Source organism: Schistocerca americana, chromosome 8 (genome assembly GCF_021461395.2).
Source record: "Schistocerca americana isolate TAMUIC-IGC-003095 chromosome 8, iqSchAmer2.1, whole genome shotgun sequence".
NCBI lineage: Eukaryota > Metazoa > Arthropoda > Insecta > Orthoptera > Acrididae > Schistocerca > Schistocerca americana.
The window spans coordinates 201,758,986-201,778,139 of record NC_060126.1 but is presented as its reverse complement, the minus strand read 5'-3'; the positions used below and the strand labels follow the sequence as shown (position 1 = coordinate 201,778,139).

The 19,154-nt window shown below is 42.3% G+C and overlaps 1 protein-coding gene across 2 annotated transcripts in view; it reads left to right on the top strand.

Moving 5' to 3' along the window:
- Positions 1 to 19,154, top strand: part of LOC124545264 — a 73,260-nt gene that overhangs the window by 9,606 nt on the left and 44,500 nt on the right. Inside the window, exon 2 of one of the 2 annotated variants that reach the window (XM_047124144.1) lies at positions 6,644 to 6,809. The exons of the other annotated variant lie outside the window; for it this stretch is intronic. Coding sequence (XP_046980100.1) covers positions 6,644 to 6,809 — 166 coding nt within the window. The remainder of the gene's footprint in view (positions 1 to 6,643; positions 6,810 to 19,154) is intronic. 2 annotated transcript variants of the gene reach the window in all.

Sequence of the window (19,154 nt, the reverse complement as noted above, 5' to 3'; positions counted from 1 at the left end):
GAGCTGTTCCCTCTCCATGTATGCCAAGGAGTGGTTGCCTGTCTTCCCAGAGCACTGGAACTCCCGGCAACAACTGCCATACCAAGTGGCACCTGCTATGGCTATGTGGCACCCATGGGGAGAGCTCCTGATCAGAGTGGGTGGTATCAGGATGGATGCTTGGCACATGAAGCTTATCAAGCTGCAAAAATCTGGCTATCTCTTCAAATGGTAAAGGATCATTGAATGCTGCTTCCTGTGATCTGACAGCCTTCCCTTCCCTGGCTGCGTCCTGGGAGGAGGGCCAGGCTCGCTGTCTTGGGATGAAACACTTTCCCCGCTAGCTCATCTGTATGAGGACGGACGGGATACGTTCACTGCCAAAAAGCCATTGTTTTTTGTGGACAACATCAAGGACAAGTTTGATGAAGTGGAATCCCTCAGTAAGATGTGGTCAGGCTCCCTGTTGATCAAAGCTGCTTCTGCTACCCAATCAACTGCTCTTTGCGCTTTTGATCGTCTTGACAATGTCCCAGTGTGTATTACCCCTCACCAGTCTCTGAATATGATCAAGGGAGTGATTTTTCACAAGGACCTCATCCTGCAAACTTATGAGGAACTCTGGGCTAATCTGGAGTGATGCGGCGTTCATTTTGTTTGACATGTGCAGAAGGGTGATAAAGACAACTGCACCAATACCTGTGCTTTCATTCCGGCTTTCAGGGAGATACCCTTCCAGAGAAGGTCAAGGTTGTGTGCTACAGATGAGATATGAAACTATAGATCCCACCACTCATGAGATGCTTTCAACTGGTGCTGATAACCTCAGTGTTGTGCGCCCTGAAACACTAATCATCATCAACATCATCATCAGGTGCTTTCAATGCTTGCATTTTGGGCATGTATCTTTCTCTAAACACTTAAGTGCCATTCATGACACCTTTACTGCTATTGATCTCATGATCTCCTCCCTTGCTCTCATGGCTTCCCTACATAGGTCACGCCATGATGATCTTTGTGACAGTTACCACTTTCCAGTGATTCCATCATTCCTGTGCTGCCACCAGGCAGACAGGCATTCTGCAGGGCCAGTTGGCCTTTATATACATCAGCTGTGCACTTCCCCTCCTACCTCGTCCTTACCCCAGCCCAATCCCCCTCTCTCCTCCACCTACCCACTTCCCTCCTCTCAAAGGGAATTTTTGCGGGCTCTTACTTCTTACATAGCCCCAGGCCTGGATTCCATCCACAACAAGATGATCCAATACTTGGTCATTATGCAGAGGCAACATCTACTCAGGGTCTTCAAATGAATTTGCCCCACTACTACCTTCCCCTCACAATGGCGAGACAGTGTAGTTATCCCCATCCCTAAGCCCGGGAAGAACCCGACGTCTCTCGACAGCTAACTCCCAATTAGCGTGACAAATTTCCTTTGTAAACTGCTTGAGAGGATGGTTAGCTTCCAATTATGTTCGATACTCGAATCTCGTATCAGTGTGGCTTCTGGGAAGGATGATCTCCAAATGACCTTTTATTCAGTTTGGAAACACCAATCCGACAGGCTTTTCTTAACTGCCGGCACCTTCATGTGTTCTTTCTTGACCAACATAAAGCATATGACACGGCTTGGCACCATCACATTTTTGTTACACTCCATGGCTGGGGCTTTCACGATCCTCTTTAGATTTTTATCAGCGTATTCTTATCCCATCGTCGGCTCTTCCGGGTTCGAGTTGGCACTTCACTCAGCACCCCTCAGATTCAGGAGAATGGTATCCCACACATTTCTGTGTTAAGTGTCACTCTTCCTCATACTCATCAATGTGCTTGTAACATCTGTTGGGTCTCTGGTTACCCCGGCATTGTATGTTGACGATTTTCGCATCTGGTTCAGCTCCCACTTGGTAGCAACTGCTGAGCTCCGGATCGAAGGTGCCATTCGATGGGCATTTTCGTGGGCCATCTCCCATGGTTTCCAGTTTTCTCCCTCTAAAACACAGGTTATGCATTTTTGTCATTACCTACAGTCACCCTGATGCAGAACTTTATTTATCCGACCAGCTCCTAGATGTTGTTGCACAGTCCCATTTCTTGGTCCCTATCTTTGATAAAAAAAAGTTGAGGTGGCTGCCCCATATTCGCCACCTGAAGACTACATACATGCAGAAGTTTAATGCTCTCCACCTTCTGGACCACACGTCTTGGGGTGCAGACCGTGCTATTCTTCTCCATCTTTACTGTGCTCTGGTCTTGTCCAGACTAGATTATGGTAGTCAGGTTTATGGCTCAGTGGCTCCTTCCACTGTGAAAATACTTGACCCTGTTCACCATTATGTGGTATGTCGGGCTATTGGTGCCTTTCTCACGAGTCCCTTTAACAGTCTCCTCGCAGAAACTGGGATTCCCCTCTACAAATACAGTGGAGTCAACTCCTGGTTTCTTATGGAATTACTATATGCTGATTCCCTGACTAACCTGTGTACCCTGTCCTCTTCACAAACGAGGGATGTCTCCTTCCTGATAATCACCCACGGGTCGAATTGCCGGTTGGAATGTGTTTCACTACCCCCTTGTCGGCTCTCCATCTCCACTCACTGGAATGCACCCCGTGTATTTCCACCATGTGGCACGGCTGTGGAACGTTGTGTGTCTCAGGGAATGGGGATCTTGGCGTGACCGCCTGGATCGTGAGGATGGAATAAACCTCTATAAAAAAATGTTGATCTCAAGGTGTGCTGCACGCTGATGAGATGTATGGCTATTGAGGTGGAACAGTCATTAGCGGGCAACCTCTGGCGAACCTCAGTTGTATAAGGCTTACCTAGGCACTTGGGGCTCTGTCTAGTGGACTTCTAGTTCCCTAGCTGCTCGTGGGACCGAGATGGATCCTTCAAAATGTTCTTTGCCTCCTCCCAGCAGAAAGGGTGGACCGCTGGTAGGTACCAACACCCATTCCAACAAGAGGGCTCGTGTGGCCAGTCCTCCTGATTCAGTCAGTAGTAACAGAATGCATGCTGCTTCGCAGAATGTGTTTCTTATAGTTAAAAGAAAAGAGGGGAGTTTTGACAAAGTTTCGCCATTTTATATACAGAAAGCATTAGAAGGCATTGCTGGCACCTTGAAATCTGTTAAGCGTTTGCGAAATGGGACCTTGTTGGTTGAAACATCTAGCTTCCAACAAATCAAGAACCTTCAGAAAGCACAATGCCTTGGGGAGTTTGCGATAGAAACTGAATTTCACAACACCTTGAACTACAGCAAAGGTGTTGTGACTTGCAGGGGTCTTGTTGACATTCCCCAATAAGAACTGAAAGCTGAATGGTCCCAGGGAGGCATTGTCGATGTGCAACACTTTATGAAACAAGTGGATGGCGCACTCGTGAAGTCAGACTCATTTATCATTACTTTCAACAGCACCAAACTACTGGAGCATGTGAAGGCAGGTTTTCTACATCTCAGTATATGGCCTTACTACCCCAATCCGATGCGGCATTTTAAATGCCAGCACTTTGGGCACACTACTTTGGCTGTCGAGGGGAAGCCGCTTGCGGTAAAGGCGCCCATGAGGGAGTTGGTTGCTCCTCTCCTCCCAAGTGTGTCAACTGCTTTGGGGATCACCCTGTGTGGAGCAGGGACTGCAGAGTTTTCCTTGAGGAACAGAAGATCCAGGAGATTAAAACCACAAAGTGCATCCTGTATGATGAAGCAAAGAAGCTATAAAAGTTCATGCAGCCACCCACGTTCGCTGCCTCCTTTTCTTCCGTTCTGAAACAGCCAGTCCTGAAAACTGATGCCATTACACAAACGGAGGTTGCTGCTGTCAGCACTAGCACCTGCATGTGTCCCTGCACTTGTGCTGCTGCAGTTGTGACTAAGCCTGTCCGTCCCCCAGGAACTTCAGAAAAAGCTGTGGTTGCTGACATTATGGAGCTCCCTGTCTTTCCAAAGGTTCCATCTGGTACACTGTCAAATGCTGCCACACCGTCAACCACAGTTGTGGCTGCAAGGTCTACCAAGGGAAAAAAATCCAAGGCAAAACGTCCAACACCGGTGGAACCGGGCAGAAAACAGCCGGACGATGTCAACATCGACCTCTCTGGCATCTCAATCGATTTTTCTATAGAGGCTTTGGAGCTTGATGTTGGATTGGAGCAACCATCTCGCTCCAAACCTGAGCTTCCACCCATTGTGGGCTCCCATTCCCGTCAGGAAGTTAGGATGAAAGTACTTCCTCCCTGATAGATGGCTCCCATTATACAGTGGAACATGAATGGATTCAGTACGCACATGGAGGAACTGAAACTGCTAGCACAGCAACGCCCTCTGTGCTTGTGTTTGCAGGAAACACATTTCGAAGCATATGATGCCCCTGCACTATAGGGCTATACCCTATATCGCAAGGATGACCTGACTGGGGAAAGAGCCAAAGGAGGGGTTGCTGTGTTTGTCAATAATGTGCACCACTCCGCTGCTCTTCCCCTGGATATCGACGTGCAAGCAGTTGCAGTTGAAATTTCTGCACGTCAGCAGCTTACAGTTTGTTCTCTTTATTCACCTCCACTGGATGCAGTAGACTCTGAAGCTCTCTCAGATCTTATCGCGCAAGTCCCCCAACCATTTCTCCTCCTGAGAGACTTCAGTGCCCACCATGTCTTGTGGGGCTCAATGTCTACTTGCCATCGGGGTCGAGTTTTGGAGAGCCTCCTGACATCTCGAGAGCTGTGCCACCTAAACTCTGGTACTCCGACTCATTTCTGTGGTACTACTGGGTCATTCTCAGCCATCGAACTATCTATCTGCTCTCCAGCCCTCGCTGACTCTGTTCCCTGATGACCTTCATTCCAGTGACCACTTCCCAATCCGCCTTCAGCTACTCAGTGGTGTGTTGCTGGAACAGAAGCCACCAACATGGATGATTGGCATGGCTAACTGGACACTGTTCGGCCAGTTGGCTGTGTTTGAACACCGTGACAGCATCCAGGAATGGGTGGATTACATCACGCATGTGATCCACCACACCGCTGATCTATCCATACCAACATCTTTCGGCTCTCTTCAGAGGCGACCTGTCCCTTGGTAGACAGAAGAGTGCCATTTAGCCATCTGGGACAGGAGTGCGGCTCTTCCACGGTTTAAACACCACCCGACAGCGGACAATCTCTCAACCTTTCGAATCGCGAGAGCCAAGGTCTGCCGTGTCATGAAAGAGAGCAAAAAGCGGTCATGGCATGAATTGCTAAACTCTATCAATCGATCCACTTGTTCCTCAAAAGTATAGGAAGCCATCCGGAGGATTTCCAGTAAACACAGCCGTTTACCGATAGCTGCAGTGTTGAACCAGGGGTGCCTCCAAACAACACCTAGAAACATTGCTCAGACGCTGGCCGAGCATTTTGCACAAACTACTGCCAATGCAAGCCAGGATCCAGCATTTCATCACAACCATGTGACTGTCTAGAGGGAAAAGTTTGACTTTAGGTTGAACAGTTCTGAGGCCTACAAATCCCCTTTCTCCATGTGGGATCTCGAATTGGCACTGACTGAGACTTCTGACACTGCACCCAGTCACGAACACATCCAGTACTGCATGCTTAGACATCTGCCAGCGGCGTCAAAGGAAATCCTCCTCAAATGTTTTAATCTAATATGACAGACAGGTGTCTTCCCCAACTTGTGGAGGGAGGCAATTCTAATCCCTCTCCTCAAACCAGGAAAGGACCACCCAAGTCCCAGTAGTTATCGGAGTATCTATCGCCTTGACGAGCTGTGTAGGAAAGACCCTGGAACGGATGGTTAACAGTTGTCTGGTCTGGCTTTTAGAGACCAGGCAACTCCTTAGCCGCTCTCACTGTGGATTCCGAAAGTTTCGGTCCACGGTCGACAACCTGACCCTCCTAGAAGCGGCTATTCAGCAGGCTTTACTCTGTCGGCGCCACTGTATCGGCATATTCTTTGATATCAGTAAGGCATACGATACTACTTGGATACACAGTATTCTCGCACACTGGGGCTTTCGTGGCCACCTCCCCATTTTCATTCAGTCTTTCCTGTCTCAGCGGTTTTTTCGGACCCGAGTTATTCACACACTGTCTGATCGATTTGAGCAGGAGTATGGGTCCCCCAGGGCAGAGTTTTAAGTGTTACACTCTTTGCCATAGCCATCAAGAGTATAACATCTACGGTGAGGAGTCCAGTACAGTGCTCCTTATTTGTGGACAACTTTGCTGTTTTCTGTTCCTCCTCCAGTGTTGCAACAGTGAGCCGTCAGTTGCAACTTACAGTGCAGTGTTTAGAGGAGTGGGCTGCAAAGACGGGTTTTCAGTTTGTTTTCTGCCAATAAGTGTGTGTGTGTGTGTGTGTGTGTGTGTGTGTGTGTGTGTGTGTGTGTGTGTGTGTGTGTGCGCACGTTCATTTTAATCGTTCTCGTCGTCCTTCTATTTTGCCTGCCTTGCATATAAGGGACACTATCCTACATTTTACAGACACAATGCGGTTTCTGGGCCTCATTTTTGACTCCAGATTGTCATGGTTGCCACACCTGCGAGACTTGAAAGCCAGAATCCTGAAGGTGCTGAACATCATCAAGTGCCTTAGCCACAGGTCTTGGGGAGCGGACAGGGCATGTCTTCTCCAGTTTTATCGGGCTTTTGTGCGTTTGCAGATGGGCTACGGGTGCACGGTGTATGAGTCAGCGAGACCCTCTTATTTGCGGATCCTTGACGCTGTCCACCATGCTGGGATTCAACTGGTCACGGGCGCTTATCGTGCTGAGGTGGGAGAACCGCCACTTACCATCTGGCGGCAGCTCCTGTTGGTGCGCCAGACTTGTAAGTTTCTTGCAGCTCCAACCTCATCCGCTCACCATATTGTTGCTCGTCCACCTCTGGAGTGCCTTTTTTCCAACTGTCCCCAAGCCACGATGCCATTAGGGATTCATCTGCAACGTGTGCTGGAGTCCCTTGGGGTGGAGCCCGTACAGCCTCAAATCCAGGGTTTCAACCGCCTGCCACCCTGGTTACTGGAGAGGCCCAGAGTGATTTTAGATTTGGTGTGGCACAAGAGAGATTGCACTCTTGCCACCGTTTTTAATGCAACATTTTCTGCCATTTTATCTCAGCACCAAGACTATGTAGCTGTTTTTACGGATGGGTCGAAACAGGAAGATTCTGTTGGTTGCTCTGTTGTTTTTCCAGATTGTGGCCTCAATGTCTGACTGCCTCAAGCATTTACTGTTTTTGATGCAGAATTGTCTGCGATCTTGTGGGCACTTGAGCAGATGAGATGCTCTTCTTGTCCTAAATTTCTTGTCTGTTCACTAAGTGCCCTTCTCTCATTGCAACATTTGTATCCAGCAGATAAAATAGTCCAGAACATCCAGGATGCCCTCCTCCGGCTACAACGACTTGGGTTCTCTGCTGGGTTCCAGGGCACATTGGCATTGCTGGGAATGAAAGAGCAGATCTCGCAGCCAAGAAGGCATGTCTCGATCTGCAAGTGTTTAAGTGTGCCATCCCCCTGCATACACTCACCTTGCTATTGAGCTCATGAGTCATGCATCGGTGGGAGGATGAGTGGTTGGAAATGACTGACAATAAGCTCTGTTTAAGTTTTAAAGTTCTGTGACTTGTCCAATGTTTTTACCAAGATTTTAGAGAGAGAGTCTTAATTTGTTGCCAGGATTACTGGCTCGCCCATATTTTACATAAGTGGCCAGCCCGTGACAATTTCCTTTGGCATCCTTGACACTCCTTTCTCATTTCCCTTACATCTTATTTTCTTATACAGCATTTTGCATCTTTTCTTGCTTTCTTTGCGTGTATGCTTCCATGACTGATGACCTCAACGTTGAGTGCCCGTAAGCCCCAACACACACACACACACACACACACACACACACACACACACACGCTAAGTATAGTCTTTCAGATTCCTTAATTTTAACATCAGCAGGCTATTCATGGATGGTTGAACTGGTCCTCAGTTTCCTCCGTGAAAGTGGTTTTTATTTTCAGATATAAGGTTTTGCTTTACTCCTGGAGCAGGGGCAGGGACATGGTGGTTGTGGTTGGAGCCTCTCTTCGTATTTTCCCAGTCTAGGACCCATGATCACTCCCCAGTGGAAAGACAGCTCTTTTACTCCTCCAATTTTCCAGTTTTTAGATTTGGTCTATCGTTTTATGCCTTCTACTGTGTGTGTTTTAACTTCTTCGTTTTATAGTTGATCCTCTGACTGGATCTGTCCACTTTTAGTGGATCCGCTCTTCCGTGAGTAACTTTGGAATCGCAGGACTGATGATCTCACCGTTTAGTCCCATATCCCCTAAGCTTATCAGTCAATCAATCAGTCATGGGTAAAGCAGGTGGTAGACTTTCAGTTTATTGATAAAATACTGGGGAAGTGCACTCAGTCTACAAAAGAGATTGGTTTCAAATCGCTTGTGCTACCAGTTCTAGAATATTGCACAAGTGTGTGGGACCCATACCAGATAGGATATTGAACGTATACAGAAAAGGGCAACATGAATGGTCACAGGTTTGTTTGCTCCTTGGGAGAGTGTCACAGAAATACTGAAGAAGCTGAACCGCCAGACTCTTGAAGATAGACATAAACTGAAAAAGTCTACTGAGAAAATTCCAAGAACCAGGTTTATATGATGACTCGAGGAATATTCTACAACTCCCTATGTACCATTCACATAGGAATAATGAAGATAAGGTTAGAATAATAACACCACACACAGAGGCATTCAAACATTCATTCTTCATGCCCTCCTAATGTGAATGGAACGGCAAGAAACTCTAATATCGGGTACAGTGAGACGTACCCTCTGTCATGCAGTTCGCGGTGGTTTGCAGAGTGTAGTTGTAAATGTACAATCTGTTGCATCTCCTTAGGCAATTTATTACACTATTTTATTCCCTGGTAGAAAATGCTGTTTTTAGTTTATTTGTTTTCCCTTGCTAAATGCAAGTCCAAACTGGTCCTTATTCTATAACATGTATAGACTTATTAGTGTAATATGTTTTCTGTGATATGCACAACTGACTGACACATGTTCTCACTTGATGACAATCAGTTTAAAAAAACTATTATTACAGTGAGTGTGGTTACTACATTTAGGTATTATTCTTGTGACTCTTTCCTGCAATTTGAAAACTGTGTCAATATTTTTCGCCTTTCATCCTCAGAAATGAATCCCATAGCTAAGAGCTGAGGGTAAAATTTATTTAGTGAACGTTGCCCCCCTTTAAATTTTTGTAGTTAATGTACGACATTTATGAAAACAATGGATTGCTGCTCACCATGTAAAGGAGATATTGAACCAAAGATAGTCACTATGAAAGAGTGCTAAAATATTACAGCTTTCTGATAAAGCCCATACATGCACAACCACAGCTCATACACGTGGCCACTGACCCTGGCCATTGGGATCCTAGAGAGAGGGGCCATCTCTCTCTCTCTCTCTCTCTCTCTCTCTCTCTCTCTCTCTCTCTCTCTCTCTCTCATATTGTGCCTGTCTTTGACTCAACGCATACTCTCTGTAGTGAGTAACAATGTATCCTTTATATATTGTTGTTATTCCATCCTGGACTTTCCATATATGTACATAATGTGCATCAAAATACCTACTGGCTATTTTTCCATTAGCTGACATAAATTTTCTGAATTTACCTTGCAGTTTCATTTTTTGTGACAAAAAATGCAGTAAATACAGAAAAACGCATTTAAAATGGCACAGACATAAACATTAGGCTAAGTTACACGTCAGTCTGTAAATACCACCTTTTTTTGGCATTCGCAATCAATGGCTTCATCATCTCTCAGCCAGATTTTGATCTTTTGTCCTAACCTAGACCTCAGGATGCACTACTACCATTTAGCAAAGATTTAAGGGGGGGGGGGGGGGGAGGGGGGAGTTCTAGTATTTCACTCTAGCCAAAATTGATGTATGTAGGAATAGTATATGAACACGAGTCATTGGCTGTTACAAACTGCTTATAGAACTGCTTACATTCCTTTCACCACTATCTTCATGTGATCACTCCATGTTGACAGTGTTCACCCAATGCAACATAGTTGTTTATTGTCACTGAGCTGCAATGCATGCTGTTTGTTTTATTTATGCTCAGTGTTAATGTATATCCTACCGCCCAAACATAAACATCATTGAAGGTTTCCTTTGTCTTTTCTATGAGGAGTGCTAGTATTTTACCAGTGACTGAAATGTTGCTGTCATGAACACAGAGAATTTCTTAATTCCATGTCTTGTACTGTCTGGAAAGTCATTGATAATATTAAGAACAGAATTTGACCCAATGCACTATCTTGAGACATATGTACATTTTGTATATTTCCTGTCTGACAATAATTTTTACTAAAAATTTGTCATCGCCAGATTTGTGTATTGGATCTTTACCTTTTGTGTCCTATTTTCAGATAAGACTGGAAACACTCATTTGCTGTTTCTCTTAACACCTAATGATTCTGGTTTATTTGATATTATTTTGTGGACAACAGTGTCAAAAAGCTGGGAAAGTCTGAGAATATGCATGTAACACACACATCCTTGTCAAGGGCTTAAAGTACCACTTTTGTGAACTCTGTTATGGCCAATATTTTCATTTTCCCACTTCAAAAACCAAACTGTGCTTGGGTAAAAAGGTTGTACTCATTCATGTAACTCATTAGTCTACCTTTCACAAGTGCTTTTGAGGAGGAGACAGTAATGATACTGTCCTGTAGTCTTCTATACTCTTTGCATCATCTTCCTTTAGTAATCACTTAATTCATGCATCTTTTAGGTATTCTGAAAAAATGCCTGAACTAAAGGATGCATTTGTTGTGTGATAATAGCATTTGTATGCTGTCCGTGCCCACCTTCGGAACAGAGAGAGGAACCGCATCAATTCTTGTTCTGTTGTGAGGAAATAACATAATTGTGCTTGCAGTTTAATTCATTGCAGATGCTACATGTGTTTTATGAAGATTTTGTTGCAACTTCTGATGTGTTATACAAGGATTTCTACCGGGCCTTACTTTTGTGCCTGTTTGATCATATGCTGCTTTCACTATTTCATCTCTCAAAACTACCCATTCATCTACTGTTGTATTTCTTTTGACTTGTTTCCATCAATTGAGCTGCTCGGGGGAACAAAATGGTAAATGCCAAAATCACAGTTTCGAGATACAGCGCATCGAAAGTTTGAATTGATCTGCAAATCTGAATAAGTCCTTTTATTCTGTAGTGATTCAGACATGTATCTTCTACTATATAGACATAAATGAAACTCAGAACTGACTAAAACAAATGAAATATACAAAAATTATTACATTACCATACACCATTAACAACACATAGTGATAGAACATTACATATTAAATTTTACAGTAAGTCTTCAACACTTTACTGAAACTGCAAAATCATTCATCACTCTCATCACTAATGTTTTTTTCATCTAAAACTGTTGGCTTTAGTGACAGGAAAAATCCATTGTGGACAGGATGTATGTAATTTAGGAGCGACAGGACGTCAGCAACTTCCTTCTTTTCAATAAGCCTTGGCTCATTGTATTTAAGTCGAAGCGTAGGAACTGGTCCTTGCCTTCCACGCTTCCTGTAGTTTATTTCATGCCAGATGTCATGACAAAATGTCTCGCTGATGAATAAAAATGATGGATATTCGGAGGTCATCTTCCACCTACATATTTTCCTTAGGTTGACATTTCAATCATCAACTGTCTTCTTTCTGAAGACAAACGCTTCTTTAGAGTGTCATATTTGATAGAAATCCTCTCTTTTCATATTATATACAAGCCAACTTCTTGATGATCTCGCACCACTTATCTGGACTGTACACATCTTGTACTTGTTGTTGAACGTAATTTTCAATTGTACTTCAGGAACATAATGGTATGTACATGCACTTACCATTATGTTCGTGAAACGTACTAAAGACAGTATATTTACAAAATAACATACCTCTGAGTCATCTGAATCATTAGGAATGTATTCTGGATCCCTCTCGAAGATATTAGTATCATTGGAAGTATATTCCTCATCTTCTGCCATGTTCACTGTTGCCATAATCTCAGAGATGTTTTTACTTGCCGCCATTCTCTCTGTCACTTACCATTATGTTTCCGCAACAGACGGACAGTGGCGCTTACCATTAAGCTCCTCCCTGACATCTGTTGAATGAATTTGGAACTACTATAGTTCAATTCTTTTATCTTGGCGGCTCGCGCATGCCCGCCCAGACGCGGGAGATTGCTGCGTTGCCAGTTGCACACGACGCACGCGCCAATAGAAGCAGCGCCATAGTATAGCATAGTTCGCAAGCTTACGTGTAGGGGGGAGTGTGCAGTTCGTGAAGTAAAGCCACCACGGCCGCATTAACCCTTTCGCTGCTACAAAGACGTGCTCCCTGCATTCCGCGCTGTGCGCGATTTTGTCATCACTGCACTGCTCGCCTGTGCAGACACATCGTGTTCCGACTGCTTTGACACTCTTATCAATCGATTCCACAAAAACTATTTGGCCCAAAAATTAGATTTTTACATGTCTTCTTGACTGGTACCTTCCCCCCATAAATGACTTAATTTTGTTTCGATGTTCAACGCAGTTATTATGCAGCATTAAATATAGTAAACCATTGCACGAAATTTTGAAGAGTTTGCAGAGGTTAAAGTCCATAGAGTATACTTTCTGTATGGCAGATTTTAGTTGCCACAATGTTGAGAATGAAATGTGGACAAGATACCTAAATTCCATATAAAATTTCCTGTGTAACGATAGCTCATTTAAGTACCACATAGGTGTCATATGTAATATTGAGAAATATTCCGTCTTTCGCGACTGTAACAAAAGTTTTATTTACACTGAGCACGTTTGGCTTTATTTTAAAGCACTTCAATCAATCAAAAGGAAGTAGACATAATACATTAAACAAAACTGTGGACTTACAAAAACATTAGGACTTGAATATACCGTCTATCAGTGAAGTGCTCTGAGCTATGTCAAATATAATTTTTGTGTGTGGCACACACAAACATAATTTATTTGCTAAAACACTGATCTGCCAACACAAACGTTGAATATTGTGTTACCGCAGCACAAAACTACGAAAGGTGACTTGGCAATGGAGGAGACAAAATACTGTCCACTGAAGATGCTTCAAAAGAGAGAAACGCGTCTGGTCTAAATAAGTCCCTTATTACAGTTGCAGAAGAGGAATATATTTCAGTACCATTGGTAAAACTGCGACTGTGGAACAAAAACAAGAAAGAGAACATGAGTACCATTGTGTATGTGCCATACCTTTCCTTGATTGAAGTGCTTTAAAATAAAGCCAAATTCGTCCAGTGTAAATAATACTTTTATTACAGTCGCGAAAGACGGAATATTTCTCAATATTACATACGACACCTATGTCGTACTTAAATTAAATGAGATATTGTTATACAGTGAATTTTATATGAAATTTAGGTATCTTGTCCACATTTCATTCTCAACATTGTGGCAACTAAAATCGACCATACGGAAAGTATACGCTATGGACTTCTACCTCTGCAAACTCTTCAAAATTTCGTGCAATGGTTTACTACATTTAATGCTGCATAATAACTGTGTTGAACATCGAAACAAAATTAAGTCATTTATGGGGGAAAGGTATCAGTCAAGAAGACGTGTAAAAATCAAATTTTTGGGCCAAATAGTTTTTGTGAAATCGAATGATAAGTGTGTCAAAGCAGTGGGAACACCATGTGTCTGCACAGGCGAGCAGTGCAGTGATGACAAAATCGCGCACAGCGCGGAATGCGGGGAGCACGTGTCTGCAGCAGCGAAAGGGTTAATGAAGAGACAAAGCACTAGAAATTTCAAAAAATTGCATTCAAACGAACATAAATCGTGAAGTAAGGCACTTCGATATTGTTTTTAAATAATGAAAATATTAAGCACCGCAAAGGTTTGAACTTGTAACCTTTCGCATAACGGCCCAACACCTTAACCATTACGGTAACGCACCTCGTCTGACTACATAACGCCACGAGGAGTATATGACGTCATGCAAAATACTGACAAACACTGTTGGTATGACTATGAATTACTCACGCTTCGTCGAAGTACAATAGGAAATAAACAATTACCGCTGTTCTTTATTGCGAAAACGCGGTTCGTGAGAGTGATACAAACACCTTTCCTTGCTATCGCCTGAATTAGGAGTCTTATTGCTTGTTTGGTTTAATTAATTAATAGAATATGAAGCAATTGGTATAAAGAATGCTTTTTCCAAACTTTCTATAAAAGAATGTCTGCTATCAAGACATTGCTTTTGTTCTGTTACTTTATTTATGACTGAACGTTTCTAAAACTGAAGACACTCGTCCATGCTCTGCACTGCAGTCGAGATGTGGCAACGTCGTTCTCTGTTCATTGGCTGACTGTGTTTTGTGATGCCAGATGCGCAGAACGAACCTAAACTCGGCCGCCAACATAAATGACGCGCACTTTAGTAAGTTTACTGCATTGTGCATCCCGCAAGTGGTGTCATTAGCCATCTACCGCAAAATACACGGCGATGGCGCTTACCATTGTGTTCCCCCGAGCAGCTCAATTGTTGCCTAATGGTCGTTATGAAACTCTCAACAATGTGTAGTTCCTTCAATTTATCCAGGTCTCATCCCCTCTTTCTGCAGTTTCTTTAGTTTGGATCTGCTGTTCATAACCAAAAAATTATGGTCAGAGTCTACACTGACTCTGCAAGTGTTTTACAGTCAAAAATCTGGTTTCAATATAACTTGTCCGCTTTGGCAAGTGACACGAAACATGCGATAAATACCATAAACAATGTGGCTAGTACAATGTGGTGTTATTGGCAGTTTTTTAATCAGGCTAAGTTACAGATCAATCTTTCACAACAAGCAGATTTAATTATTTTCTCATTCGTTGGTTTCGCCAACTCACAACCAAACTGTCACCTGCCAACCTATATCTTGCTGTTCATAGTAGCTTACCCACATTCCTGCCTCATTGAAAGTGACAGCTGTAGTTTCACCTTGCTTTCAACTGTTTGCAATACCAATATATCAAGGACATTGCCAAATCAGTCACTCACCCAGACTTTTGCCCCAGCAGCTACCAAGAAGGCTGCGTGCCTGTCTTCAGAAACCACAAATCAGTCTATCCTGTTTACTGATACACCTCCATTGTTTCTTTTCATCTGGGTGACCACCACTGCCTCGATAAATTTGAAGACTTAAGACATTGTTCCGCCCTGTTATATATTAAATTACTTTATTCTGAAATACTGATTTTGGGTACGGTCCATTCTTAAGTGCATCTACAAAAATTACAGTTATATCTACAGTAGAGCTATCATATCATTGGAGGCATGTGAGCCATCCCCATGTGGCAAGGTCTATGGTTTGTGGTAATTTCATAGTTTTCAACAGTGAATTGTTGTTTTGATGCAGTCCATGTTTACAGCCATTCACATACTTACAGTTGTACAAGGATTAGACTTGTAATTGACTCTGATCTGATACAGTAGCATGAAGTATCTCGATGTTGGAAGTATTAAAACACATTGATATCAGACTTCTGCTTAAAACTATAACATCATAAGTGGTGGATGTAAACAGCTATTTTAAATTTTGTATGGCAACTATGACATCACAAACACAAAACATCAAAAATCCAACATGTAACTAATGAGATGCCTGTGTAGAGTTGGAGGTACTGCATGGGGAGAAAAAACTTATGAAACCAAGCCATCTATGCACAACCACCATTAGTGAAAGTAATGCCACTTTTATCAAATAAAACCTGTGAACAACAACCTAAAATTGGTTTCATTTTCTTCAATTAACTTATATAACAGAAATTATCTATACAGTACTCACTGAATGTGTAACAGTCGAAGTTGCACAAAAGTAAAACAACCACACATTGAATTGTAAAATTGTTGTTGGTATAATTCACCTGTGCAACTCAAATGAACCACACAACATCCATCAGTGCAATAACGGTCAACATTACGTTAAAGTAAAGCAACCAGCAAACTGTAAATTAAAATTTGTTTGTGTATTCAGTTCACATACATAGTTAAACTGAACTCCTCAATTCTCATCAATTACGTACCAGCCAATGTCACTCAAAAATAAGACAGACAGCAAATTGCAACCTAAAACTGCTGTCAATATTTTCATTTAACCTGTGCAGGTAAACTGAACTGCCTGATACTCGCCAGACACTTAGTAACACACTCATCACTTTTTTTTTAACTTTATAAAAATGGAATAAAAACAGACTATCTTACAGAAAGCTCATCATACAAGAAAACTAGATTCATGTAAAAGAAATACAGAGAAAAATACCATTCCGTTTACAAAATACTTCCTAATCTCCCCCAACCTCTGCCCCATTTCCAAAACGAAAAGAAAGCTCCAGAACAAATCATCCTCATTATACCTATCATCTAACCTAAATTTAAGTTGTAAAAAAAGCAGAATTACTGTAACAGATAAACAGGAATAATTTAAATATGAAAGAACTTTCCACTATAGCTCTACTATCCCTTCCTGCCATCACCACCAGTGCCACAAGAAACCTATAACCCCCACCTCCATCACTAAATCCCAAATGAAACTGTCATACATATCCCAGATTCCCAGGCCCCACCAGCCCCCAGCTCCAGGCCCTCAAATTCACCTGACGACTTCATACCTGAATCAGAATAATAAAGTGATTGACATATAGACATGGAAGTGTGGGGTGCTGTCAGTTCATTGTTATGCACAAGTGCATTAAGGCTCAAGTAGTAGGAACGATGCAGTTCTGTGCTGAGTACATTCATAAGTTCCCCATTAACATGCTCTATTGAGTTCACTTTGCATGGCTTTCCTAACAGTTAACATCACACATTTTGTAGAAGAAACTTATCACATGGATAAACAAAGCATGTAAGAACAAATTTTAACAGTTTTGTTGCAGACCACATTTGTTGTCTGCAATTGAAGTAGTAATGTGACATGACAGCTGTGCACAGGACAGATGATGTGACCAAACTTGTGAGCTGATTGATTGTTGCCATGGTAGCTGTCCTGTAAACAACTAACTACTAGTTTCTTTGATATTTTGACATAGGTATAGAAGTATACAGTTTATGACCTTCAAAAGAAACATTGAATATAACAGTATAATGGAAAGGATAGTTGCTACTTACCATATAGTGGAGATGCTGAGTCACAGAAAGGCTCTACAAAAAGACTGTAGGCAGTTAGCATTTGGCTAACAAGGCATTTGTCAAAAATAGAAACACACACACACTCCCAAATGCAACTCACACACACAAGACCACACTTGTGTCTGGCTCCAGCTGCCAAAGACTGTGGTCATGTGGGTAACTTTCTGACAGTCTTTTTGTTGTACCTTTCTGCAACTCGAGCATCTCCACTATATGGTGAGTACCAACTATCCATTTCAATGTATTGTTACATTCCATCCTGAATTTTCCATTATTTAAAAGAAACATTGAAATGGACAATAATCGCCAAGCAAACTCTTCCACCAAGCATACTCACTCAAATAAGCCTGCAGAGGAGGAGAGCTTCTTTTGTCCCTCCTCAAAAAAATTTCATGGCTCTCCAGTGCCCCTAGTAGTGGTTGTACATGTCCCATTGCTATCGTTTTTAAATTAATTACCATGATTGAGTGTCCATACACTCTTTCTCCCAAATCAGTATAAGACAAAAATGAACCTAAAAGTACAGTTGAGCCATTCATAGTAAATTCCTCAATCAATTCAACAAGAAGCCCCTTACTGTGATTATCCACCACCCGAAACACAACTTAGAATAACAACCCTCCTTCCCCTCCCCTAAAAAAGCAGCTCCCCACACCGAATTTCCTGCAATTTATTTACTCATCCCTTACGTAGATTTCTCAAAAATAGGTTGGTCAGTTTCAGCTACAGCCTCATGCTATGTATATTTAATAAATTCAAAACACATTATCATCATGGCACCACCACATCTATTTATTGCTAGTATGCAAGAGAACAGCCATCACAATTCATAACTTCCTCACATTTGTGACACACAGTATTCACATTAAACTTCATACTTCTATACGTAAGGTATAGTATTAAACATGACCCACAACTCCTCATACTCTGTACAGCACTTGTAACTAAAGCAACAAGAAGGATACAACGAGTAATAACAAATCCATCACATATCCAGAACATCGAGAATGGAGACAAGGGAGCACTACATTTCCATATGCGTGAGATAGTTTAAGAAAACCTAAATCAGAATGGTAGGTTATTCTATGTTCCTAAATATAAGACCAATCTATTAACAGTACACTCTCCTTTGGTTTATTCCTAGTGTACAGTGCCATTTTGTTTATACATTCTTGCATAATTTAAAAAAGTTGCAGTGTTCATTCAGTCCTCAACATCAGTTGATGCATACACTGTCACCTGATGTTGGGATCATGATGCCGTAATGACTTACTTAATAATGCGTGGTTGGCTAGACAGTTTCCAGATGTTGGAAGGAAATCATTTTAATTCCACTCTCTAAGTCTCATAATTATTGTATCTGCTCAAGTAGTTGTTTTCTGCAATTCTGCATAGAAGAGCCAGTCATGGCATCAGGACACAAGAAACTTCTTAATGTCCCTGAGGGTGGGTTTTGAAAGAAAGGCCTATCACTTGATAATCTTTCTCTGTTGGAGATGGCTTTTCTTTGTAAGCGTCACCTGCTAGGTGTCGTTTTCAATCTGTAGAAAGGTTTTATACTATTTCGTAGTGTGACTTTCTTGTACATCTTCACAAACGGGGACTGTGTGAACTTATTTAAATTTTCACGTGGGCCTTCCTCTTGCTGTATGTTTTTGAGTATGCTGTTGGTAACACTGTCTAATCAGTTTGAACTGGATAGTGGTTTCTGTCAAGGCTCCATTGTAAGTATCATTGTCTTTGTTTTGTTTGCATCTATCAGATACACACCATTTAACATCAGACATCATGTACCGGGTCATATTTTTGTTCATGACTTTCAGTTTTACGAATCTCATTCTGCCACCTTGCAACAATTCGTCATTTATAGTTCGGATTAAAGATGTTGAAAAAGTGAGTGAAGAATACTAATTTTAAATTTGTGAT